Source organism: Vulpes vulpes, chromosome 14 (genome assembly GCF_048418805.1).
Source record: "Vulpes vulpes isolate BD-2025 chromosome 14, VulVul3, whole genome shotgun sequence".
Lineage (NCBI taxonomy): Eukaryota > Metazoa > Chordata > Mammalia > Carnivora > Canidae > Vulpes > Vulpes vulpes.
In genome coordinates, this window is record NC_132793.1 from 23,908,853 (window position 1) to 23,935,406 (window position 26,554).

The following is a 26,554-nucleotide window of genomic DNA, read 5'->3' on the forward strand; positions in this document are numbered from 1 at the left end:
GGGACCTGCAAAATTTCTTAGGCATTCCTCAATCGTTTCTAGCGAGCCCATACGGATGGGCAGGCTAACAACTAGCATATTTTCCAGATGAGGGACCTGAGACACAGCAAGGTTAACTTGTTCAAGGCTGCAGAGCAAATAAATCTATACTCCAAAATGTATCTTCAGAACCCAATAAAATGCTTGGCATAGCGGCGTTGTTCAAGAGTTGTAGAATACATAAATGAATACATATTTAATTTTCTTTAAAAGCATAAAAGGAAACATCCTAACTTTGAAAACATACACACAAGAATGAAATGAACAACTCTTCAATACTTGCTCACTAACCTAGGGAGATACACCTTCCCGTGTCTACTTTCGGCAGCACAGAGGGTTTTTACCATACACCTGCTGTTTTAGGAGACGTCGCTCAATCCTTTGCTACGAGCTTGAGACGCCCGGCTCTACGTCGCCCCGCCCCGTCGCAAGGCATCCTGGGAGCGGTAGTCCCCAGTCTGGGCGCTCCGGCGGCAGCAGCGAGGCGCGCTTGACCGCGGAACTACAGAGGGTGGCGCGCAGGTCGCTCGCTTGGCTTTTCCGCCTCACGTTTCCCTCCCGCCTGCGCGCCCGCCCCAGCTATCATGGCGGCTCCCTTGGCTCTGGTGGTGGTTGTGGCCGTGACCGTGCGGGCGGCCTTGTTCCGCTCCAGTCTGGCCGAGTTCATTTCTGAACGGGTGGAGGTGGTGTCCCCACTGAGCTCGTGGAAGAGAGGTGAGGCCACTGGCTGGAGTAGGTGGCCAGGCCCCGCCTGTGCTCTCCTGGCCTCAGTGAATGGGAGGCGGGGGCAGTGGCCTCTAGCTCAAGATTCTGAAGGAACTGACCGGCTCTGGCGTCCTCAGAGGGCGAGAGGGCGGGGCTGCCAAAGGGAGGGGGCGTGGGACTGTGGGGCTAGGTTTGGGCCCTAGGGGCCGGCTCACCTGAGCTGTGGGGAGTTGAGGGGGTGTGTCCCACTCGTGTCCAGAGCAGAGGGGCGTGGTCTGAGGAAGAAGAGGTGTAAGAAAAGGGAGTGCTGGGTGGAGTGGGATTTGCAGAAGGGATTGGGATATGATGAAGGATCGCACGTGGTTCTCCCCGGGGTATGGTCCAGTGTGTGAGGGGAGTCCCCAAAGAGGGGAGCAATTTTGCCTAAGCGATTAGAGTCTGTGAGTGTGCTTAGACGCCTGTTCTCAGTCTGGGGCTTGCCGTGCCGCATTTCCTACTGGTTGTTCTTAAGTTATTCATCAGGCACTGTTTTCTACCAGCGCCTACAATGAGAGTTTGTGCTGAAGGATCCACAGGCTAGTGGGAGAGACAGGTAGTTATAATCCTTTTTGAAAAATGTTCAGTGTACATCCCGTTCCTTCCTTGGAGTTTCGAGAAAGTGTCCTCTCCTTTTCCAGTTTTTTTTTTTTTTTTAAGATTTTATTTATTTATTCATGAGAAACAGAGAGAGGCAGAGACACAGGCAGAGAGAGAAGCAGGCTCCGTGCAGGGAGCCCGATGTGGGACTCGATCCTGGGACTCCGGGATCACACCCCGAGTCAAAGGCAGACGCTCATTGGGCAGCCCGGGTGGCTCAGCGGTTTAGCACCGCCTTCAGCCCAGGGCGTGATCCTGGAGACCTGGGATCGAGACCCACGTCCAGCTCCCTGCATGGAGCCTGCTTCTCCCTCTGCCTGTGTCTATCTCCTCTCTCTCTTTCTGTCTCTAATAAATAAACAAAATCTTAAAAAAAAAAAAAAAAAAGGCAGATGTTCAACCGCTGAGCCACCCAGACGTCCCTCCTTTTCCAGTTTCCTAAGGATGTGGGCTCTATTGAAGGATGTAGAATTTGGAAAGGGGTAGAGAAAGGAGAGTTCCAGGTGGCAGAAGATAAAATGTAAGATAAAATGTTGAAGGATGCAAAATGTACAAAGTGGGGGCATAATGGAAAAGGGGTTAGGTTAGGGCTAGAATTTAAAGATCTTTTAAAAAACCTTTTTTTCTGAAGTACAATATACACACAATGCACATATAGAAAGTGTAGAGTGCAATGAATTTTTACAAATTGTATATTCATGTGGTGCACCCAGATCAAAAAGTAGAACATTACAGAAGTTGCAACACCCCAGAAGTCCTCTTTGTGTCCTAGAACTTTATTTATTTATTTTAATTTTTATTTATTTATGATAGTCACAGAGAGAGAGAGAGAGAGAGAGAGAGAGAGGGAGAGAGAGAGAGGCAGAGACACAGGCAGAAGGAGAAGCAGGCTCCATGCACCGGGAGCCTGATGTGGGATTCGATCCCGGGTGTCCAGGATCGCGCCCTGGGCCAAAGGCAGGCGCCAAACCGCTGCGCCACCCAGGGATCCCTGTCCTAGAACTTTAAATGCTTGAGTGTTGATGTTACTCTATAGACATTTTGGAATGGGGAATGATGTAATGAATGATTGTTCAATGAATAATTTGAGCTTTGGTTTCTAAAAATACTTACTACATATTAAAGACTATGGTAAGCTTTTATCCTCTAGTTATTCTATGTGTTAGATGGTGTTATTTCCATTTTATAGATGAGGAAACTAAAATTTAGAGAAGTTAAGTAATGTGTCCAGGTTTTCCAGTTGACAAATGGTTAACAAAGGTAGTAATAATTCTTCTGTGTGATGGGGAGAATTTAGACTTGATAATCCTTGAATATAATATTTACATATAATTGTTGAACAAACTGACGTGTTTGGGTTGAAGCCACTTGATTCTTGCTGCTTCTGGATACCACAAGCCTCAGGGCAATATTAGGCCCTCTTTTCTTTGTTCTCTTAAAGCTTTATACATACCTCTATTAAGAGCATTTCTCACTTTTTATCATAATTATTTGTTTATCTCTGGTTTCTCCACTGTACTATGAGTTCCTTATCCATTCCTAAATCCTTTGTGACTGGCATAGAGTAGTTGCATCATTACCATTGAACAAATACTGAAGAAAAGAAAACATAAGCTCTGGCTACATATAGGATGGACAAGGTGAAGGATCCAAAGATGAAGCAATGTAGTGTGGTGATTAAGAGTACAGGGTCTGGGACCTTTTTTTTTTTTTTTTAAGTTAAACCCCAACACAGCATTTGAACTCACCACCCTGAGATCAAGACCTGAGCTAAGATCAAGAGTTGGACACTCAACTAACTGAGCTACCCAGGTGCCCCAGGTCTGAGATCTTTAAAAGGGTTTGAGTCTTTTTTTCCTCGGCCACTTATATCTGTGTGATCTCCAACATCAGTTTTCTCATGTGTAAAATAGGGAGTTATAATAGGTACCCCATTAAATGAGATAATCCATGTTGAAGCTCTTAGCACAATAATGAAAGCCAAAATAGCTCATTTTAAGATTTTGAATTTAAAATAACAGGGAGAACAGTGGTGATACTGACTGAAATATGTGAATCAGAAAGGATAGCAGTAAGTGTTGATGTGTGTATAAGGTAATAGTATGATATTCAAAGGTTTAGATCTGGAGCTTGGGGCCAGTGTCAGAGCTAGAGAGAGTTGGTGTCACCCATCTAAATCTGATTGGGTCAGGATAATTATTTGTCCTGTTTCAAGCAGAGATACTGGGTGGAGGGAGGGTACAACATCTGTATCACTTGTCTTCAGAGTATACTTTGAGATGGGATATTTTAAAAAGCAAATGATTGGGATCCCTGGGTGGTGCAGCGGTGTGGCGCCTGCCTTTGGCCCAGGGCGCGATCCTGGAGACCCGGGATCAAATCCCACGTCGGGCTTCGGTGCATGGAGCCTGCTTCTCCCTCTGCCTGTGTCTCTGCCTCTCTCTCTCTGTGTGACTATCATAAATAAATAAAAATTAAAAAAAAAAAAAGCTGCATTATGCAGCTGCTTTTATAAAAAATAAATAAATAAATAAAAATAAAAAGCAAATGATTGTGTTTAACCCTAAAAGGCAGGCATTTTAAAAATATTTAAGTAGGAGCCCTTCTGGTTTCACATGACGTTCATTATTCATCCATTTTACATGAGTTTTTTGAGTGGCCAGTTGTTTGGGTGAAGGGCTGTGGATCCAAATAGATTTTGATGAATGGACTGATTTTTTTTTTTTTTTTTTTTTAGAGAGAGAGAGTGTGTGTGCATGTGCACATGCTAGCACGGTGGTGGGGAGGGGCAGAGGGGGAGAGAGAATCTTAAATAGGCTCCGTGTCCAGTGCAGAGCCCAACTTGAGGCTTGCCCTCAGGATCCTGAAATAATGACCTGAGCCAAAAACAAGAGTTGGACAGTTAACCAACTGAGCCACCCAGGTGCCCTTCACTCACTGATTTTTAATAGGAATAAATGAGAGGCTGTATACTTAGGAGATGATTCTTGTCTTCAAATGTCTAAAGGGTTTTAAATTAGCGTGTTGTCAATTCTTTCATGTGCAGATGACAGAATCCCGACTCAGACTGCCCAAATTATTTTTTTTAATAATAAATTTATTTTCTATTGGTGTTCAATTTACCAACATAGAGAATAACACCCAGTGCTCATCCCATCAAGTGCCCCCCTCAGTGCCCGTCACCCATTCACCCCCACCCCCCGCCCTCCTCCCCTTCCATCACCCCTAGTTCGTTTCCCAGAGTTAGGAGTCTTTATGTTCTGTCTCCCTTTCTGATATTTCCTACCCATTTCTTCTCCCTTCCCTTCTATTCCCTTTCACTATTATTTATATTCCCCAAATGAATTAGAACATACAATGTTTGTCCTTCTCCAATTGACTTACTTCACTCTGCATAATACCTTCCAGTTCCATCCATGTTGAAGCAAATGGTGGGTATTTGTCATTTCTAATGGCTGGGTAATATTCCATTGTAAACATAAACCACATCTTCTTTATCCATTCATCTTTCGATGGACACCAAGGCTCCTTCCGCAGTTTGGCTATTGTGGACATCGCTGCTAGAAACATCGGGGTGCAGGTGTCCCGGCGTTTCATTGCATCCGAATCTTTGGGGTAAATCCCCAACAGTGCAATTGCTGGGTCGTAAGGCAGATCTATTTTTAACTCTTTGAGGAACCTCCACACAGTTTTCCAGAGTGGCTGCACCAGTTCACATTCCCACCAACAGTGTAAGAGGGTTCCCTTTTCTCCGCATCCTCTCCAACATTTGTGGTTTCCTGCCTTGTTAATGTTCCCCATTCTCACTGGTGTGAGGTGGTATCTCATTGTGGTTTTGATTTGTATTTCCCTGATGGCAAGTGATGCAGAGCATTTTCTCATGTGCATGTTGGCCATGTCTATGTCTTCCTCTGTGAGATTTCTCTTCATGTCTTTTGCCCATTTCATGATTGGATTGTTTGTTTCTTTGGTGTTGAGTTTAATAAGTTCTTTTTTTTTTTTTTAAGATTTATTATTTATTCATTCAGAGACAGAGAGAGAGAAGCAGGCTCCATGCCGGGAGCCCAACGTGGGACTCGATCCTGGGTCTCCAGGACCACACCCCGGGCCGCAGGAGGTGCTAAACCGCTGTGCCACCAGGGCTGCCCGAGTTTAATAAGTTCTTTATAGATCTTGGAAACTAGCCCTTTATCTGATAGGTCATTTGCAAATATCTTCTCCCATTCTGTAGGTTGTCTTTTAGTTTTGTTGACTGTATCCTTTGCTGTGCAAAAGCTTCTTATCTTGATGAAGTCCCAATAGTTCATTTTTGCTTTTGTTTCTTTTGCCTTCGTGGATGTATCTTTTTTTTTTTTTTAATTAATTTTTATTGGTGTTCAATTTACCAACATACAGAAAAACACCCATTGCTCATCCCGTCAAGTGTCCACCTCAGTGCCCGTCACCCATTCCCCTCCAACACCCGCCCTCCTCCCCCTTTCCACCACCCCTAGTTCGTTTCCCCGAGTTAGGAGTCTTTATGTTCTGTCTCCCTTCCTGATATTTCCCAACATTTCTTCTCCCTTCCTTTATATTCCCTTTCACTATTATTTATATTCCCCAAATGAATGAGAACATACACTGCTTGTCCTTCTCCGATTGACTTATTTCACTCAACATAATACCCTCCAGTTCCATCCACATTGAAGCAAATGGTGGGTATTTGTCATTTCTAATTGCTGAGTAATATCCCATTGTATACATAAACCACATCTTCTTTATCCATTCATCTTTCGATGGACACCGAGGCTCCTTCCACAGTTTGGCTATTGTGGCCATTGCTGATAGAAACATCGGGGTGCAGGTGTCCCGATGTTTCATTGCATCTGAATCTTTGGGGTAAATCCCCAGCAGTGCAATTGCTGGGTCATAGGGCAGGTCTATTTTTAACTCTTTGAGGAACCTCCACACAGTTTTCCAGAGTGGCTGCACCAGTTCACATTCCCACCAACAGTGTAAGAGGGTTCCCTTTTCTCCGCATCCTCTCCAACATTTGTGGTTTCCTGCCTTGTTAATGTTCCCCATTCTCACTGGTGTGAGGTGGTATCTCATTGTGGTTTTGATTTGTATTTCCCTGATGGCAAGTGATGCAGAGCATTTTCTCATGTGCATGTTGGCCATGTCCATGTCTTCCTCTGTGAGATTTCTCTTCATGTCTTTTGCCCATTTCATGATTGGATTGTTTGTTTCTTTGGTGTTGAGTTTAATAAGTTCTTTATAGATTTTGGAAACTAGCCCTTTATCTGATACGTCATTTGCAAATATCTTCTCCCATTCTGTAGGTTGTCTTTTAGTTTTGTTGACTGTATCCTTTGCTGTGCAAAAGCTTCTTATCTTGATGAAGTCCCAATAGTTCATTTTTGCTTTTGTTTCTTTTGCCTTTGTGGATGTATCTTGCAAGAAGTTACTGTGGCCGAGTTCAAAAAGGGTGTTGCCTGTGTTCTCCTCCAGGATTTTGATGGAATCTTGTCTCACATTTAGATCTTTCATCTATTTTGAGTTTATCTTTGTGTATGGTGAAAGAGAGTGGTCTAGTTTCATTCTTCTGCATGTGGATGTCCAATTTTCCTAGCACCATTTATTGAAGAGACTGTCTTTCTTCCAGTGGACAGTCTTTCCTCCTTTATCGAATATTAGTTGACCATAAAGTTCAGGGTCTACTTCTGGGTTCTCTATTCTGTTCCATTGATCTACGTGTCTGTTTTTGTGCCAGTACCACACTGTCTTGATGATCACAGCTTTGTACTACAACTTGAAATCTGGCATTGTGATGCCCCCAGATATGGTTTTCTTTTTTAAAATTCCCCTGGCTATTAGGGGTCTTTTCTGATTCCACACAAATCTTAAAATAATTTATTCTAACTCTCTGAAGAAAGTCCATGGTATTTTGATAGGGATTGCATTAAATGAGTAAATTGCCCTGAGTAACATTTACATTTTCACAATATTAATTCTGCCAATCCATGAGCATGGAATATTTTTCCATCTCTTTGTGTCTTCCTCAATTTCTTTCAGAAGTGTTCTATAGTTTTTAAGGTATAGATCCTTTACCTCTTTGGTTAGGTTTATTCCTAGGTATCTTATGCTTTTGGGTGCAATTGTAAATGGGATTGACTCCTTAATTTCTCTTTCTTCAGTCTCATTGTTAGTGTATAGAAATGCCATTGATTTCTGGGCATTGATTTTGTATCCTGCCATGCTGCCAAATTGCTGTATGAGTTCTGGCAATCTTGGGTTGGAGGCTTTTGGGTTTTCTATGTAGAGTATTATGTCATCGGCGAAGAGGGAGAGTTTGACTTCTTCTTTGCAGACTGCCCAAATTATAATAAAAAGTGAACCTCCTGGCCTTTGTAACAGAACAATCCAAGGTAGATCCTGACTTCAGGCCTAACTGGATCCAGAGACTCTGTGATCTCATCAGGACTAATTCTTTCTCCATCTTGGCATGGACTGCGTTCAGGACAGCTCTTCTTGAATATTGGTAAGATTGGCCCCTAATAGCCTCTGACTTTTATACCCTCAAAGTATCAGGTCCCTTGGAGAGGGTGACTGTTCTTCAATAAGTATAACAAAAACCTTGGAACCAAGTCACATTGAACTTATTTGAGTAATATGCCAATTTGTAAGCCAATTACTGTGGTCAGCCTAAGTCACGTATCTGTTTCTACTTCTGGAGCTCCTGACTGGCTCAGTGGTGGAGCGTGTGACTCCGTATCTTGATGTTGTGGGTTCATGCCCCATGTTGGGTGTAGATATCACTTAAAATAAAATCTTTAAAGGGATCCCTGGGTGGCGCAGCGGTTTGGCGCCTGCTCTTGGTCCAGGGCGCGATCCTGGAGACCTGGGATCGAATCCCACGTCGGGCTCCTGGTGCATGGAGCCTGCTTCTCCCTCTGCCTGTGTCTCTGCCTCTCTCTCCCTCTCTCTCTCTCTGTGTGACTATCATAAATAAATAAAAATTTATTTTAAAAAATCTTTAAAAATATATAGGGACACGTGGGTGGCTCAGTGGTTGGGTGTCTGCCTTTGGCTCAGGGCGTGGCCCCAGGGTCCCAGCATCAGGTCCCACATCGGGCTCCCTGCATGGAGCTTGCTTCTCCCTCTGCCTGTGTCTCTGACTTTCTTTCTTTCTCAGTCTGTGTCTCCTATGAATAAATAAGTCTTAAAAAAAAAAAAAAGGAAAACCACAGTGCTGCTACTAGAAAAGAGGGAAATTGATGCTGGGTGGCAAAAATAACAGATAGCTATAATAGGAAAGACCTCTTTCCTATGTCACTCATTTCTACAGACTATTGGTTTATTTGATAGTCCAACGAAAATTTACAGAGATTTCTTGCTTGACAAAATGCAAGCATGTGTTTCTTAGTTCAGTGAAAATAATAACTAACACTGATGTAATGCTTTCTATGTAACAGGCCCTGTTTGAAGCATTTTAGATATGTTTAAGAACTAATTTAATCACCAAAATGGCTCTAAGATGTAAATGGCCCTACATGTTAATTTTTTTTTTTTAAGATTTTATTTATTCATAAGACACACACAGAGAGGCAGAGACACAGGCAGAGGGAGAAGCAGGCTCCATGTAGGGAGCCCGATGTGGGACTCGATCCTGGGACTCCAGGACCATGCCCTGGGCCAAAGGCAGGCACCAAACTGCTGAGGCACCCAGGCGTCCCAAGCCCTATATGTTAATACCCCATTTTATTTTTTTTACTTTTTATTTTTTTTAATTTTTATTTATTTATGATAGTCACAGAGAGAGAGAGAGAGAGAGAGAGGCATAGACATATGCAGAGGGAGAAGCAGGTTCCATGCAGGGAGCCCAACATGGGACTCGATCCCAGGAGATCACACCCTGGGCCGAAGGCAGGCGCTAAACCGCTGAGCCACCCAGGAATCCGCACTTTTGGAACTTTATAAAATCATATTTGGTCTTTTCCTCAACCTTGACCTAGTGGTTAGGAATCAGTATAGGCTTAGCTTCTTGGGTTCAGGGTAGAGCCCAGGCTATTAGCGCTTATTTAGAAACCTACCTCCAATGCAGCCATGAGGGTCAGGGTTAGGAAGAACACTTCTGACAGCATTACTTTAAAAAAAATCAGGGCAGCCCAGGTAGCTCAGTGGTTTAGCGCTGCCGTCAGCCCAGGGCCTGATCTCTCTCTCTCTCTCTTTCTGTGTCTCTCATGAATAAATAAATAAAATCTTAAAAGAAATCAAAACCTTTATTGTTAAAAGGGAGAATTAGTAAGCCACACACAACAGTGTATTGTTCAGTGAATTATGATAAGGTGAACACTTTTGTAGTCATCCAAATCAAGAATCAGAACTTTGCCACTTAATCCAAAAGCCGTTCTGTATCCCCATCTCAGTCACAGCCCCCTAACCCCCTTCATTAAGTAACTATTATCCAGAGTTTTATATTATAGTCATGACATCTTTGCATTCTTTTTGTTTTATTGCTCGAGTGTCCCTAGTCAGTACAGTTTAGTCTTGCCCCTAAACAAAAGTTGTTGTTGTTTTTTTTTGTTTGTTTGTTTTTAAGATTTTATTCATTTATTCATGAGAGACGCACAGAGACGCAGAGACATAGGCAGAGAGAGAAGCATGCTCCATGCAGGGAGCCTGATGTGGGACTCGATCCTCGGACTCCAGGATCATGCACTGGGGTCAAAGGCAGATGCTCAACCGCTGAGCCACCCAGGCGTCCCTAAACAAAAGTTTTTATATGTGTTTTAGGTCTCCCTTAATCTTTAAGGTCTCCGTCCATCCCATCTTTTTCTTATTGTTGAAGAACCCAGACTGACCTGCAGAGTTTCCTATAGTTTGGATTTTACTGATTGTAGATTCATGGTACAGTTAACATGTTCTTGCATCCTCTATATTTCCTGCAAGTTGGCACTGGATCCAGACGCTGGATACTACTACCTTTTTTTTTTTTAGATTTTTACTTGAAATAATTTTAGAATTACAAAACATTTGCAAAGAGAGTACAGAGAGATCCATATACTGTTCACCTGGCTTCCTTTAATGTTTACATCTTACATAATCAAGGTACAGTCTTGGAGACTAAGAGAATAACATTGTTATAATACTGTTGAACAAACTGTAGTTGTTCAGAGTTTACCTTTTATCCCATTGTTCCTTTTTGTTCTAGCATCTGATTCAGGATGCCATATTGCATTTAGTTGTTATGTTTTCTCGTTCTTCTCCCATGGTTGAGAGTTTCTCAGCTCTTCATTGTCTTTTATGACCTTGACACTTTTGAAACATACTGGTCAGGTATTTTGTATAATGTTCCCCAGTTCCCCAGTTTGAGTTTGTTTAATGTTTTCTCATAGTTAGATTGAGATTATGGATTTTGGAGAAGAATCCCACTGAAGTGAAGTGATCCTCAATGTATTGGATTGGGTATATATCTTATTGAAAGATCTTATTACTGGTAATTTATGCTTAATCCTTTGGTTATGATAGTACCTGTCTTGTTTCTCTATCGTAAAGTTGCTATCCTTTTTTAATTCATAAATATTTGGGGGATATATGTAGGGGCTCTGTAAATATCTTGTTTCTCATTAAGTTTTTGCCCACTACTTTTTGCACTTGTGGGTTGATTTGCCTGCACCAATTATTACAATGGTGTTCTAATGTTGACTCTTCTATTTCCCTCATTCCCTCTTCATTTAGAATTGGGATTCTTCTGTAAGGAAGAGTTGTCCCTTCTTCCTTATTTATTCAGTCATTTTATATCTGTATGGATTCATAGGTATTTATTTTATTCTCTGGATTATTGTCTATATTTATTTTGGTGCTCAAATTTTTCCATCTTTGGCCATTGGGACACTTTCCGGAACCACAAGATGCTTTCTTTAGGCTTATCCAGTCCTGAAATCAACCACTCCTCCAAGGAACCCTGCCTTCTTTTATTGGATGTTATTTAGAAAGCAAGATCTGGATGCTAGGTGTGTTCATTGCTATGGGAATGACACTATCTTGGGCCTTCTGGACTAGAAATATAAGGATACTACTTCTTTTGAACAAGCTGAATGCATATGCTTCTTGATATGAGAAGCTTAAAGACAATGTCTTATGCTAAATGATATGTTTTTATGATCAACCATTGGAAAAATATATCAAGATAACTAAATAAGAATTTTTGCTTCATTCAATTTATCAGTTAAGAATTTAGACACTTTATTAGGGTGCCTGGCTGGCTCAGTCAGTAGAGCATGTGACTCTTGATCTTGGGGTTGTAAGTTCAAGCCCCATGTTGGGTATAGAGATTACTTAAAAATAAAATCGTAAGAAGTTGAGACACTTGGGACGTGTGGGTGGCTCAGTAGTTGAGCGTCTGCCTTCGGCTCAGGGTGTGATCCCAGGGTCCTAGGATTGAGTCCCACATCGGGCTCCCCATAGGGAGCCTGCTTCTCCCTCTGCCTATGTCTCTGCCTCTCTCTGGGTGTCTTTCATGAATAAATTACTTAAATCTTAAAAAAAAAAAAAGTTGAGATACTTTAGCTGAAAAAAAAAACTTATATTTTAGAATAATTGGCAATAATTAATTAGTTTTTATAGTTAACTATTCTGAAAATTTAGTTGTTGGAAAAGAATTCCATGAATCAGAAATTTTATTTAATTTCTCTGGTGTACTTTTCACAGATGTTATTTTGGGGTGTACTCTAGGAAGAAGAATGGCTTAAAGTTATGGATTCTTTGTGTTGTTGGGTTTTTTCTTTTTAAATGAGTATTTTGTTTTTTCTCCCATACAGGCATTTTATGAAACATATTTTAAAATGTTTCCAGCAAAACATTATTGGGACCTTGTTATATATGTTAGAATTTGGGGCCCCTGATTATTCTTTTATACATGGAGTAGATTCACTTTTATATTCTAGAGGGTTTTGTTACTCTATAACTCAGATGTTCCCAAATGTACTGTAGACCATTCCAAAGTTTTCAATCTTGTGCACCAAAATATGGGCATTATAAAAAGTTTATCATAAAGATCAATTTATTCCAGTGAAAATATTTTGAGTTTATGCTCTTCCTATACTTTTTAATGCTATAGATGGTGGTAGTAAATGGTAATGTTTTGGTTTTTTTTTTAATGTTTTTTACATGAGGTTGACTCTTCCCTCAGGTCAATTATCTATTAAGTAATATGAGATCATATTTAATCATGAAGATAGCAGAGCCATATTCCAGGTACTTGCCAGAGAACACATTAACAAATTCATAGGTGTACAATATGTAGCAAAGGCATATCTGAGAGAAATTATGTTTCGGACAACTGCCTGAAAGTATACAATTTGTTCTTCTGGCTACATACTGAAGAATCTCCCTCTGGATTAAACCAGTGAAGGATGATGACCCTGGACAGCATCTTTTTGGTCCTTTGTTGAGTTGCTTTTACTGCTCTGTGGTCAGATGCTATTGGCTAAGTGGGGAGTTACCCTGTGAAGTGGCCTGATGAATCATGTCCTTGGGTCTACAGTAAAGCTATTAGTGAAGGGTTTAATAATTGTGTTACACAGCAACCTCTTTATGTGGCTCCTTGGGGGAAGTTTCTTTTTGGTCCTCGTATACGGATGGGTTATAGCTGTCTTGAGCAATAGCATTTGTTTTATTTTACAGCCAGTATGTGTAACTGTGTAACTACGTTTCTTTCTAGGGTGGGTCCATGAAGTTTAAAGCCATATTTAAAACCCACTCATTATAAATATATAGTTTTTTTTTTCTTCAAATGGGCTTTGTAACTTTGGTTTTGTTTTGTGTATCTTTGAATTGGTAATTCAGTCACAGGTTTCAAAAATCAAAGGTACAGAAGACTATATGATTAAAAGGCATCTTTCCACACTTTCCTTTAACCACCCATTTGTGTTCCCTGGAGGGACCAGTTTCTTACATGTACTTCTGAGACATTGTAGGCATATATAAGCTCATACATTTTGTAGTTTCTGTTTGTCCCTTTCATATTTTTTCTTACTCTTCACTCAGTGTCTTTTAAATTTTTCCTGTTTCTTTCTAGTAATTATGAGTTAATGCTCATTGCTAATGATTCAGAAAATGAAGAAAAGGTAAAAGAAACCAAATATTTTCTATAATCTTATCAGCAGAGATGGTTACTAGATTTTAAATTTTTTTTTAAAAGATTTTATTTATTTATTCATGAGAGACACAGAGAGAGGCAGAGACACAGGCAGAGGAAGAAGCAGGCTCCACGCCGGGAGCCCAATGTGGGACTCGATCCCGGGTCTCTAGGATTACACCCTGGGCTAAAGGCAGCACTAAACCGCTGGGCCACAGGGGCTGCCCTATTTAAAAAACAAAACAAAACAAAACATTTTTTTAAAGATTTTATTTATTTATTCATGAGAGACAAACAGAGAGAGGCAGAGACACAGGCAGAGGGAGAAGGAGGCTCCATGCAGGGAGCCCAATGTGGGACTCGATCCCGGGTCTCCAGGATCATGCCCTGGGCTGAAGGCAGTGCTAAAATGCTGAGCCACCGGGGCTGCCCTATATTAAAATTTTTAATATCTAAGTTTTATGCTTATTTTGAGATATTCTCATTGAATACATATATTCATTTTCTCTCAGTTAAATGGATTAAGGCTTATAAATATTTAAATAAAATTCGATCATATTGACATGCTGTGTTATGTCCTGCTTTTCATTGAAGAATATTTCACGGACATCTTTCATTCAGTAAATGATTATCTGTAATATAACTTTTTTTTTTTTTAATTTTTATTTTATTATTTATGATAGTCACAGAGAGAGAGAGAGAGAGAGAGAGAGAGGCAGAGATACAGGCAGAGGGAGAAGCAGGCTCCATGCACCGGGAGCCTGACGTGGGATTCGATCCGGGGTTTCCAGGATCGCGCCCTGGGCCAAAGGCAGGCACCAAACCGCTGCGCCACCCAGGGATCCCTGTAATATAACTTTTAATTTTAACTCTTAACTTTGAAATAATTTTAGATTTTCAAAAGGTTGCAAAAATAGTACAAAGAATTCCTGTTTACCCTTCACTCAGCGTCTTCTAATGTTAACATCCCACATAGTACACTGACCTAAACCAGAAGATTAACATTCATACAGTATTAATATCTATTATTAGAATTTTATCAGTTGTATCACTAATGTGATCCAAGATTTTTGTGGTCCAAGATTCAGTCCAAGATCCCACATTACATTCAGTTATTATGTATCCTTAGTCTCTTCCAATCTGGGATACTTGCTCAGACTTAATATTTTCTTTCTTTTCTCTTCCTTTCTTTTAGAGAGCATAAGTAAATTGAGGGGAGGGAAAGAGGATCTCAAGCAGATTCCTTGCTGAGCACAGAGCCAGACCTGGGGCTCCATCCCACGACCCTGAGATCATGATCTGAGCCAAAATCAAGAGTCAGACTCAACCAATTGAGCCACTCAGGCGCCCCTTAGTACTTTTAAAGAGCACTATCCGGTTATTTTGTCTCTTGATTTGGGTTTGCCTGGTGTTTTCTCATGATTAGATTGAAGTTATGCTTTTTTGGCAAGGATACACATTTTTGGCATAAGGACCACAGAAGTGTTTTTTTCCCTACTCAGTGAATCATTTCAGGAAGTACTTGATGTTGATAGTGTGAACTGTTCAATGTATTGCTGGTGATGTTAACTGTGGTCACACAATTAAAGTAGTGAATGCCAAGTTTGTCCACGTAAAATTATTTTCCCCTTGCAAATATGGTTTCTCATATTTTTACTCACTGATTTTAGTATCCCTGACAATCTTGTCTTTCAATATTATTACTGTGGGGTCTGCCAACTGGTGATTTTCTATTTCCATCTTTCCTTCTACATTTGATATTTATCATTCTCTGTAAGAAAGAGCTTTCTTTTCTCTTCCACTTATCTATTTATTCAGTTATTTATATCACAGTATGATTTTTAACTATAAAGTGTTTCTATCTAGGTATCTATACATACACATGTATACATATCATAATTTATCTAGGTAAATCTCTATTAATGGAAATTGGGATTATTTTTTATTTTTCAGTCTTCTGAGCACTGTAATAAACATAGTTATTTCCCTAGGATAAATTGTTGTAAGAACAATCATTTCAGTGTCAAAAGACATATACTTTAAAAGTACATATTTCCATGTAGAAAAGTTAATACACGTCAGTCAAATATGCAGCACATAAAAGTGCCCATTTCCCCACACTAGGAACAGCATTTCTCACCAGCTTCTAATTTGTCGTCATATTTTGGGGAATAGAGCAAAGTATACATAAAGGGAACACTTTTTAGAGTAGGTAGAAATTACAAGGAAATCAGAGAAAGGTCATAGTTTAACGTAAAACTTTCTCCTGAGAGTTGCCCCACAGTGGAAAGGAATGCTCTTTATGGAAAAAAGTTCCACATCATCTGAAGTGTTCAAGGTTTACAGCCACTTGCTGGGAATGAGGTAAAGGGGGTTGGACATACCGTGAGGCCCTTCTTGTTCCTGGGAGTATCTAACTCTTTGGTCTTTGGCCATCTGCATATGTCTCTGAAGTAAGAGTGAACTTGGATGTTTTTACTTTTCAGTGGTTGAAGGCCTCTCACTGTTGGACTTGGGAGTGTCTCCGTATTCTGGAGCAGTATTTCATGAAGTAAGTGTTCTTGTTTTCTTTTCTGAGTACTAAGAGTAGTTTATAGTCACAAATACCAAAGTCTAACCTCTGTTTTGTACAAATATTTGAAAAGATCTATTTTTGAAAATCATGTTTAGAAACAGACCTTTTTTAGATGTCCTCTGCATAGGAAGGAGATTTCACAATTGCAGTGGAACTGATCCAGATTAAGATTGTAATTTGGGAAAGCAGATGAGACTTCTGTATAAGTTACCATTTTTATTGGCAAATAAATTGTAAAAAGTTCCCAGTTCACAAATACGTTGTACGCTAATTGTCATGTAATTGTTTTTTTTTGGAACATGCTTTCTCATGAAAACTGTGTCAGCAGTGCTGGTTTTTTTCTTTTATTTTTTTTTAAAGATTTTATTTATTTATTCATGAGACACAAAGAGACAGAGAGGGGCAGAGACACAGGCAGAGGGAAAAGCCGGCTCTATGCAGAGAGCCTGACTTGGGACTCGATACCGGGTCTCCGGGATCACACCCTGGGCTGAAGGCGGCGCTAAACCACTGAGCCACCCAGGCTGCCCAACAATGCTGGTTTCTTAGAAAGTCCACAAGAACCTATTTAACCCATAACATTAGTTCTTAAAACAGTAAATCATTCTTAGGTCACCATTATCTCTTGCTTGGGTTCCTGCAACAGCTTCTTGACAAGGCTTTCTCCATTCAGTCTTGCGCCTTTACTTTTTATTCTGCAGCCAGAGTCATCTTTCTGAAATGTGAATCTGAATGTTGTTAGTGTCCTGCTTAGTACCTTTGCTCACCACTGAATCCAAGATAAAAACCAGACAGTGGCATACAAAGCCCTGTGGGTCCTGCTTACATTAACCACATTTCTTTCTTTCTTTTTTTTTTTTTTTAATATTTTATGTATTTATTCATGACAGACACAGAGAAAGAGAGAGAAAGAGGCAGAGACATAGGCAGAGGGAGAAGGAGGCTCCATGCAGGGAGGCCCGTGGGACTCGATCCCAGGTCTCCAGGATCACACCTTGGGCTCAAGGCGGCACTAAACTGCTGGGCCATCAGGGCTGCCCTAACCACATTTCTTTCCACTCTCCCTTCCCCATTACGTTTTTTAAAAATTTTTCCCCTCCTCATTACTATTAGCTATATCGTTTTAAAGTAGAAGTCTTCTAATTTGAATTCTTAACCCCTCATTATTTATTTATTTATTTAACCCCTCATTTTTACAATTGTCTCCCTCACACCTACTTTGAGAACAACTTTTTTCTTTCTTTTCTTTTTTTTTTTTTTTTTTTTCTTCTGTCTAGTTTTCTGAAAGCATTCAGCCTGGTTCTCATGAAGATAACAACTAGCTTTTGCATTCTTATTTCATTAGTTTTGTATTACTATCTAATTGAACCACAATAATAAGAACTGCTAGCAGAAACAGGGACAATTTAAGACTCTTAATAAGCACACAATTCAGTTATTGGGAACAGATGTGTGTGGGCATATGAAAGCATAGTCCACTAGCCATGAGGGCTTGGTGTGCAGTAGTTGTTGGGCAGTATGTTTTCTAGACAGAATAGGAACCCCTTGAGAGAGTTCTCACATATTTCCATTATGCCCCAATACTATAATCTCTCTTACCTATGTGTTTTTGCTCATTTTGTTGTCCCTTTATGGAGGGCTATTTTTCCCTCTTTTTGTGATTGGCTCTATTATTTAGATATTAACTTAGATTTTACCTCCTTCTAGAAGCCATTCCTCATCACCTAGACTGATTAGTTGTTCTTCCTGAACATCTTCCAGAGCATCTTGTGCTTATACTTTTAGTGGTTCATATATTACTCTTGAAATTGCCTCAATACTTGTTTTACATATCATGACATATATTCCTCAGAACAAGTACTGGCAACTTTTCACTCAGTATTCCTAGTGCCTGACTCTACACCCATATATGTATTCCAATCCCTCCCTTTCTTCTCTCTTTTAATAAAGTTTTGTTAACTACATACCCAATGCCAGCTACCCTGCTAGATGCTAGGGATACAAAACAAGACACAGTCCTTGGCCTCATGGTATTTATTTCTGAGAGCAACAAATAGTAAATAGTAAAAAGGAAACAGATTTCAGAGCAAAGAATATCACCATAAAGATGGTTATTTCATAATATTATTCAATTCATCAAGAGAACATAACAATCCTAATGTTTATGCACCTGATATCAGAGTTTCAGAATACATAAAGATTGACAGAACCGCAGGAGAAATAGATGAATCCACAATTATAGTCAGAGATTTCAATATCCCTCTCTCAAGGATTAATATGATAAGCAGACAGAAAATCAACAAGGATGTGGAAGCCTTGAATAGGATGTCAACCAACTTGACCTCGTTGACATTTATAGAATATTCTATTCAACAATAGCAAAATACATAATCTTTTCAAGTGTACATGGAACATGTACAAGATAGACCATATTCTGGGTCATAAAACAAGGCCCAATGAATTTAAAAGGATTAAAATCATACAAAGTATATTCTCTGACCTCATGGAATTAAATAAAAAATTAATACCAGGAAGATGTCTGAAAAATCCCCAATTATTTGGAAACTAAGTAACATGCTCCTCAATAACCCATGGATCAAAGAAGAAATCAGAAGGGAAATTAGTATATTGAACTGAATGAAAATGAAAACACACCAATAAAAAAAAAAAAAAAAAAGAAAAGAAAACACCAATCAAAATATGTGGGATGTCACTAAGCAGTACTTGAGGAAAATGTATAGTGCTAAATGCCTCTATTGGAAAAGAAGAAAGGTCTCAAATTGATTACCCCCATTTCTACCTTAAGAAACTAGAAAAAGAAGATAAATTTACCTCAAACTAAGCAGAATAAAAGAAATAAGATCTGAGTGGAAACAAACAAAATGAACACAATAGCAAAAAACACTGAAACACAATTAGTTCTTTGAGATGAACAATAAAATTGATAAACATTTGGGAACGAGGATATATATTCAATATCTTGGTTGACTTCATGAGTGTATACATAAGTCAAAACTTATCAAATTGTGTACTTTAAATATGTGCAGTTTATTTTATACTCATTATACTTCTATAAGCCTGAAGTTAAGAAAAAGTGGGGGCAGCCCGGGTGGCTCAGGGATTTAGTGCCGCCTTCAGCCCGGGGCCCGATCCTGGAGACCTGGGATCCAGTCCCATATTGGGCTCCCTGCATGGAGCCTGCTTCTCCCTCTTCCTGTCTCTCTCTCTCTCTCTCTGTCTCTCATGAATAAGTAAATAAAATCCAAAAAAAGAAAAAAAAAGTGGGATTTCAGTTAAATCATAAATAAGTACATGTAGAAAAATAAAACTGAGTACAGGGATAAAAAGTGATGGTCATGTATGTGTCCGTATTTTATAGTGTGTTCAAGGAAGACACGCCAAGGAAGTGAAATTTGAATAAGTGATCTAAATGAAGTTAACAAGCCATATATGATGACTTCCCTAATTTGGGAATGTGGTTGGCATTTGTGAGAAGAAGGCAAGTGTTGCTAAGGCAGAATGAGCAAAGAGGAAAATATTAAAGACAAGTTGTGAGAAGTTAGGAGTCAGATTATGTAGCAGTTTTTATAGACATGGTAGTTCAGATTATCTATTTTTAATATAATTATTTTTAATGTCTAGAATTTATAATATGAAGGTGAGAGCTTCTTCCCAGACTCAAGTTTATAAATTCTCAATTGGCTGGTGAGCCCAGTTAGGATACTTCTTGTCTGATTTAGTTTCTAGGAAGACTTTGTTCAAATCCTCAATGGTCATTTGATCAAATGGAATTATGTTCTTCATCTTCTCCAGCTCTATCATATTCCTCATTCCTGAAGAGAGACCAAAACTCAGCACAACTTTTTACATCTTTTTTCGTCAGCATCCTGGAATAGGAAGATCATTTAACTTCTCAAAGTCATTTGCCAAGCCAGCCTTTACCACACTGGCCATGTGTAAGTCTAATTGATAGCAGGTAGATTCTTAGGTAGAGTAGCCAGCTTGGTGGTAAGGGTCTCATTCCAGGACTTTAGGAAGTTAACAGTGGTCTTTTGGTCTTGGGTTATGATCTCCCTAAGGATTACTCAGTAAATGCCTTTCATTTTTATTTTTATTAATTGATTGATTGATTTAAAAGATTTTAAGTAGTCTCTGCATCCATACATCCAGCATGGGACTTGAGCTCATAACCTCAAGATCAGGAGTCGCATGTTTTACCAATTGAGCCAGCCAGGTGCCCCTAAATGACTGTTAGAACAAGTTTTTGCTCAGCCATCTTGAGATCCTTTACCAGCCCTGGTGGCCCACAGTAGCAACTGGATTTTGTTTTTACTATGCTGAGAAAATGGAGACTTTTAAACCAGGAGAGAAGTGATTATATTTATTTTACATTTAAGAAACACTGCTGTGGGGATCCCTGGGTGGCGCAGCGGTTTAGTGCCTGCCTTTGGCCCAGGGCGCGATCCTGGAGATCCGGGATCGAATCCCACGTCGGGCCCCTGGTGCATGGAGCCTGCTTCTCCGTCTGCCTGTGTCTCTGCCTCTCTCTCTCTCACTGTGTGCCTATCATAAGTAAATAAAAATTAAAAAAAAAAAAAGAAAAAGAAAAAAGAAACACTGCTGTGGATACTGTGAGGGGAATTGACTGTAGGGGCAAGAGGTAAAGCAGGGAAAAAGATTAGGATGGATGCTTAGGCAGTAGTCTAAGCAAGATGATGGTGGCTTGTAACAGTGTGGTAACAACAAAGATGATGAAAAGTGATTAGACTCTTTAAAAAAGTACTTAGGGTAGCCGGGGTGGCTCAGCAGTTTAGCACCGCCTTTGGCCCAGGGCGTGACCCTGGGGTCCTGGGATGAATCCCACATCGGGCTCCCTGCAGGGAGCCTGCTTCTCCCTCTGCCTGTGTTTCTGCCTCTCTCTCTGTCTCTCATGAATAAATAAATAAACTTATAGTTATAAAAACAATTAAAAATAAAATTAAAAAGTAATTAGAGGGATGCCTGGGTGGCTCAGTGGTTGGGTGTCTGCCTTCGGCTCAGGGTGTGATCCTGGAGTCCTGGGATCAAGTCCCATATCAGGCTCCCTGCATGGAGCCTGCTTCTCCCTCTGCCTATGTCTCTGCCTCTCTCTGTGTCTCTAATGAATAAATAAAATATTTTTAAAAAGTAATTAGATTTTAGTCATATTTTTCGAATTAGACCTATTAATAGATTTTATATGAGATATGAAAGCAAGAGAGAATTCAAAGATATGATTCAAAGATAGTACATTCTTGTCCTGAACAACTGAGTGAATGGTGATATTATTTAGTGAGATGAGGCATACTGAGGGAGGAGCAGGTTTTAATGGGGTGGGAAATAAGAGTTCAGATTTCACCATATTAAGTATAAAGACATCCAAATGATGATGTTAAGCCAATTGGCTATACAAATGTGAAACTTGAGAGGTTCAGGCTGGAGATATAAAATTGGGATCTGTCAGTCTATAGATGATACTTGAAAATGGGCTTATTGTGATCATCTGGTGTGATAGCCAGCTTCCATGATGGCTCCCAAAAATTTCTAACTCCTGGTATTCACACTTGTAGTCCTCTTTTACATAGTACCAGAGTTGGCTCATGTGACCAGTAAAATATGGCAGAAATGATGGTATGTCATTTCCTAGATTAGGTTATAAAAGACCCTGTGGATTATATCTTGGACTTCTCCGTTTTGATAAGACAGAGAATAGACAACCTTTATGAGGAGTTTGGCTCTAAAGGAAGATCAAGGAAATGGTATAGTAGCTGAAGGCAGATGTATAGGAAAGACATTTTATTTTTTATTATTTTTTTAAAAGATTTTATTTATTTATTTGAGAAAGAGAGCACATGAGCAGTGAGGGGAGGGGCAGAGGGAGAGGAAGAAGCAGACCTCCCAGTAGGAAGCCCTACTTGGGGCTGAATCCCAGGGCCCCAAGATCATGACCTGAACCAGAGGCAGGCAGCCAACCGACTGAGCCACCTAGGAACCCTGGAAAGACGTTTTAAATATGAGAATCTGAAAAAAAAAAAAAAAAAAGAGAATCTGCCCTATATTTATCACAGCATAGCCATGATAGGGAAGCAACCCAAGTGTCCAGGGATAGTTAAATGGACATGTGCACACTCAAACCTACCCATACATACACACACAGTGGAATATTATTCAGCCATTAAAAAAGAATGAGATCTTGGTATTTGCAACAACATGGATGGACCTAGAGGGCATTGTGCTAAGTGAAATAAGTCAGGCAGAGAAAGACAAATATCATATGTTTTCACTTATATGTGGAATCCAAAAAAACAAAGCAGGGGGCGCCTAGGTTGCTCAGTTGGTTAAGTGACTCTTGATCGTGAGTTCAAGCTTGAAGTTGGGCTCCATGGTTGGCATGGAGCCTACTTTAAATAAATAAATAGAAAGCCTGCTTTAGATAGATAGATAGATAGATAGATAGATAGATAGATAGATAGATAGATAGATAGATAGAATAACAAGTGAATAAGCAAACAGAAAGGAGAAACAGACTCATAAATACAGAGAACAAACTGATAGTTACCAGAGTGGAAGGGGGTGTGGAGGTGGACAAAATAGGTGAAAGGGAGTGGGAGATACAGGCTTTCAGTTAAGGAATAAAAGGTACAGCATAGGAAATATAGTCAGTGGTATTGTAGTAGCATTGTATGGTGACGTGATAGCCACACTTGGGGGAAACATAGCATAATGTATAAACTTGTTGAATCACTGTGTTGTACACCTGAAACTAATGTAACACTGTGTCAACTACACTTTAATGAAAAAAACTTACGTGGGAGAACCTGGCTAGCTCAGTCAGTAGGCTCTGTTTTTTAGAGCCTACTTAAAAAACAGGAAGAAAAATAAAAACAGAGGGGGACAAATCATAAGAGACTCAAGTATAGGAAACAAACTGAGGGTTCCTGGAAGGGTGGTGGTTAGAGAGATGGAGTAATTGGGTGATGGGCATTAAGGAGGGCACTTGATGTAATGAGCACTGCAACTTGTGGATCACTAAATTCTACCCCTGAAACTAATAATACATGATGTATTAGCTAAGTTTAATTTAAATAGAATATTTAAAAAAAGAAATAACGTAAAAACTATCAAAATTTAAGAAAATAAAATACCAAAAAACCAAGAGAATCTGCATATTTAGTTGCTGATGGGAATAATCCTGTGGATAGAGAATTGATGTTGTAAGAAAGGATAATTGAATGAGCAGTATCTTTGAGGAGGCAAGAAGAAAAGGGATACAATTCATAAGGGGAGGATTTGACTTCAGCTAAGAGGAAAGGAAGTTTGTTCATTGTTAATGGGTGATAGATAGGGAATATAGATATAGATACAGGAAGTTGGTTAACTGGATAGTGGGAAAATAAGGTGGTTCTCATTTAATTGCTTTTCTCAGTAAAATAAGAAATGAGGTTGTCATTTGGAAGTGACAAGTGGGGAGGAAAGCTGAAGGTTGAGGATAGGGCAAGATGTGAAATAGTCCTTTTCAGAAAAAATATGTCAAACAAATGAATGGAAGAGCCATATCTAGTCATAATCATATAACCATTATTTAAAATGTTTCTGTGAGAAAATGCATTCTTACTCCTCACCAGTATATGGTTGGGTGTTTTTAAGTGTAAATAAGAGGGGATAATGGTATGAGATAATAATTTCTAACTACAAGAAGCCTTGTTAACTCTATACTTGTGTAAAATAACCCCTTTACCACTGAACAATTGCTTACACCAAACATAATGGGGATGACCTCAAAGTCAGAGTCCCTTGCTTCTTTCCTGATTATGAGTTAATTTTCCTGTAAGCTCAGTGTTCATAAATATAGAGATATCTATATTTCAATACAGTTTCTTTAAGTAATAAAACATAAATAAAATTATGTCAAACCAAGTGAAAAGAACACTTTGGAAGATAAAGTTCATCGTTGCTTTGCTTTTTTTTTTTCTTTTCTAGTCTACAGGCAGTTTTATTATCTAGTTCTTAGGAAAATGTAAAAGTGGAGAAGAAAAATCTGCACAGAGAAAAAGAGAATTTGGCAACCATGTTAGATTCTATGACTACCTTCGGCAGATGTTTCTATTTTCTGTGGTTAGCCAAGTACTGATTGTAAAATTGTGAGTTCATTCATATTTACTCTACCCTGATTGGGAATGGTCACTGACATGGAAACAGCATGAAGACAAATTATATTGACTGTATACTTCTCTATAATAATATATATAATTAAACTAACTACTATGTACCGTTAGCTCATTATGGAAACCAGCCTATTTGCTGATAGGCTTTTTGAGAACTATTTGTTTTGTAATTTCGGAGACCTATTTCGTCCCATTCTAAACTATCTAAAGCATCAAAACACTTTGAAAGCAGGTTATTGGTAATCTAAATATCAAGTTACTACTTCTTACTAACAAAAATAAATGCAAAAAGAATCCATTAGTAGATAGTTATAAAAAGTTTAATTCTTTTAGAACTTTGAAAGGCAAAGTTGATGCCTTTGTTTTTGTTTTTGTTTTTGTTTCTGAAAACAGGAGGTTGGGGCAGCCTGGGTGGCTCCGTGGTTTAGCGCCACCTTCAGCCCAGGGCCTGATCCTGGAGACCCAGGATCAAGTCCCACGTCGGGCTCCCTGCTTGGAGCCTGCTTCTCCCTCTGCCTGGGTCTCTGCCTCTCTCTCTCTCTCTCTCTCTGTCTCTCATGAATAAATAAATTAAATCCTTAAAAAAAAAAAGAAAAGAAAACAGGAGGTAATAAGTTGATCTCAGACAGCTAACATACTGACGTTTACTGTATGTGTGTTGGACACTGTGCTAAACACTTTGTGCCCATTACCACTTACTCCTCCCAAGAACTTTGTGAAATAGGTCATATTCTTATTTTATAAATGAGGACTCTAAGGCTTAGAGAGAGAAAAGACATGGAATCTTGCTTTAAACCTGAGTTTGATCCCAAATCCTTGTTCTTTCTACCACACTAGCTTGCTGTCCCTAAAAAGCCTATAGTGATCTTTGCAATATTATAGGACACATTTTTGCATGTGGTTGTCAGAGGTGCTCCTGAGTCACCAGCAAGGGCTCACTAAAACCAAGTCATGTACTATTCTGGTTCTGGTAGATTGGTGAACTGGCCTATCTCAGTAAGCCTCTCCTGCTCTGTTTTATGGTATTGGAAAGTATCAAGATAGCCAGGATTGAGGGACTGAGATCCTAGAGAGGAAGGTACCAAATGTGAGACTGAGAGTCTGTACTGCTTTCTCCTTAATGCATTTATCAATATGTAAGTGCCACAGGCTGAGAGCAGAGAAAGAACGGAAATTGATGGTTAAGAGGCTAAGGAACTAAGCAGAGCTATTGTCAGTCTCACAGTGCTAGAGAACTACAAATTCAAGTGCGTGGCCAACCAAAGTGGCAGGGCTCTGGTAAAGGTTTGGCAGCGGTGGTGGCTGCTGCTTCTTCTGTTTCTCCTCCTCTTCCTCCTCCTCCTCCTCCCCTTCCTTCTTCTTCCTCCTTCTCCTCCTCCTCCTCCTTCTTCTTCTAAGATTTTATTTCTTTATTCATGAGAGACAGAGAGAGAGGGGCAGAGACATAGGCAGAGGGAAAAGCAGGCTCCCCACGGAAGCAGGCTCCCTGTGGGGAGCCTGATGTGGGACTCGATCCCAGGACCCTGGGATCACGACCTGAGCCAAAGGCAGATGCTCAGCCACTGAGCCACCCAGGTGCCCAGGTCTTGGCTTCCAGTTGGGTCCTCCGAAGGACTACACTGAATGGAGGAATAAGGGTAGATCACATATAGACTAGTCTTAACAAAAACTAAATTCAGCTTAATTTGCTAACTCTAATTAGATTAAGGTGATGCAATTCTGTTTTAATTGCTTGCCAGAAGTTTGAAGAAATCCTTTCTGGAGGAAAACACCTCATATAGGACCTCTACAATGTCCATCATTCATTCAAAAGTTACCAAAAAAAAAAAAAAGTTACCAAGCATAGGGACAGAAAAAAATAGGCACTAAAGATTCACAGGTAATTCAGATACTGGAGTTATCAAACTTGGACTCTAAAATAACAATGGCCAGTGATTAACATGCACAAAAAATAAGTCCAAGGTAGAGAATTTATCTCTGGGAACTGGAATATAATATAATGAATCAAATGGAAATTCTAGAACTGGGAAGCATAATAGCAAATTAAGAATGCAATAGGCAAATTTAACAGATTAAACAAAGCTAAAGGAGGATTTGTGATCTGGAAGATAGATCTATATAAAATACCTAGACTAAAGCTTGGAGAGAAAAGGATAGAAAACAGAAAAAAAAGAGATCTATGAGATATAGTAAAAAGGTTTAGCATACATATAAATGGAGCTCCATGGGAGAAGAGACAAAATGAGACAGAAACAATATTGGAAGAGATTAGTAGTGGAAAAGTTTTTCAAAATG

General features: G+C 39.7%; 1 protein-coding gene across 2 annotated transcripts in view; it reads left to right on the forward strand.

Moving 5' to 3' along the window:
• PIGU (phosphatidylinositol glycan anchor biosynthesis class U) overlaps positions 1–26,554 on the forward strand; it is a 121,619-nt gene that overhangs the window by 27,313 nt on the left and 67,752 nt on the right. Inside the window, exons 1-2 of one of the 2 annotated variants that reach the window (XM_026009857.2) lie at positions 454–753; positions 15,988–16,052. In XM_026009857.2, the coding sequence (XP_025865642.1) occupies positions 624–753; positions 15,988–16,052 (195 nt within the window). In that variant the 5' untranslated portion in view covers positions 454–623. Of the gene's footprint in view, positions 1–453; positions 754–15,987; positions 16,053–26,554 lie in introns of those variants that run through there. The other variant, XM_026009858.1, reaches the window with a different exon arrangement.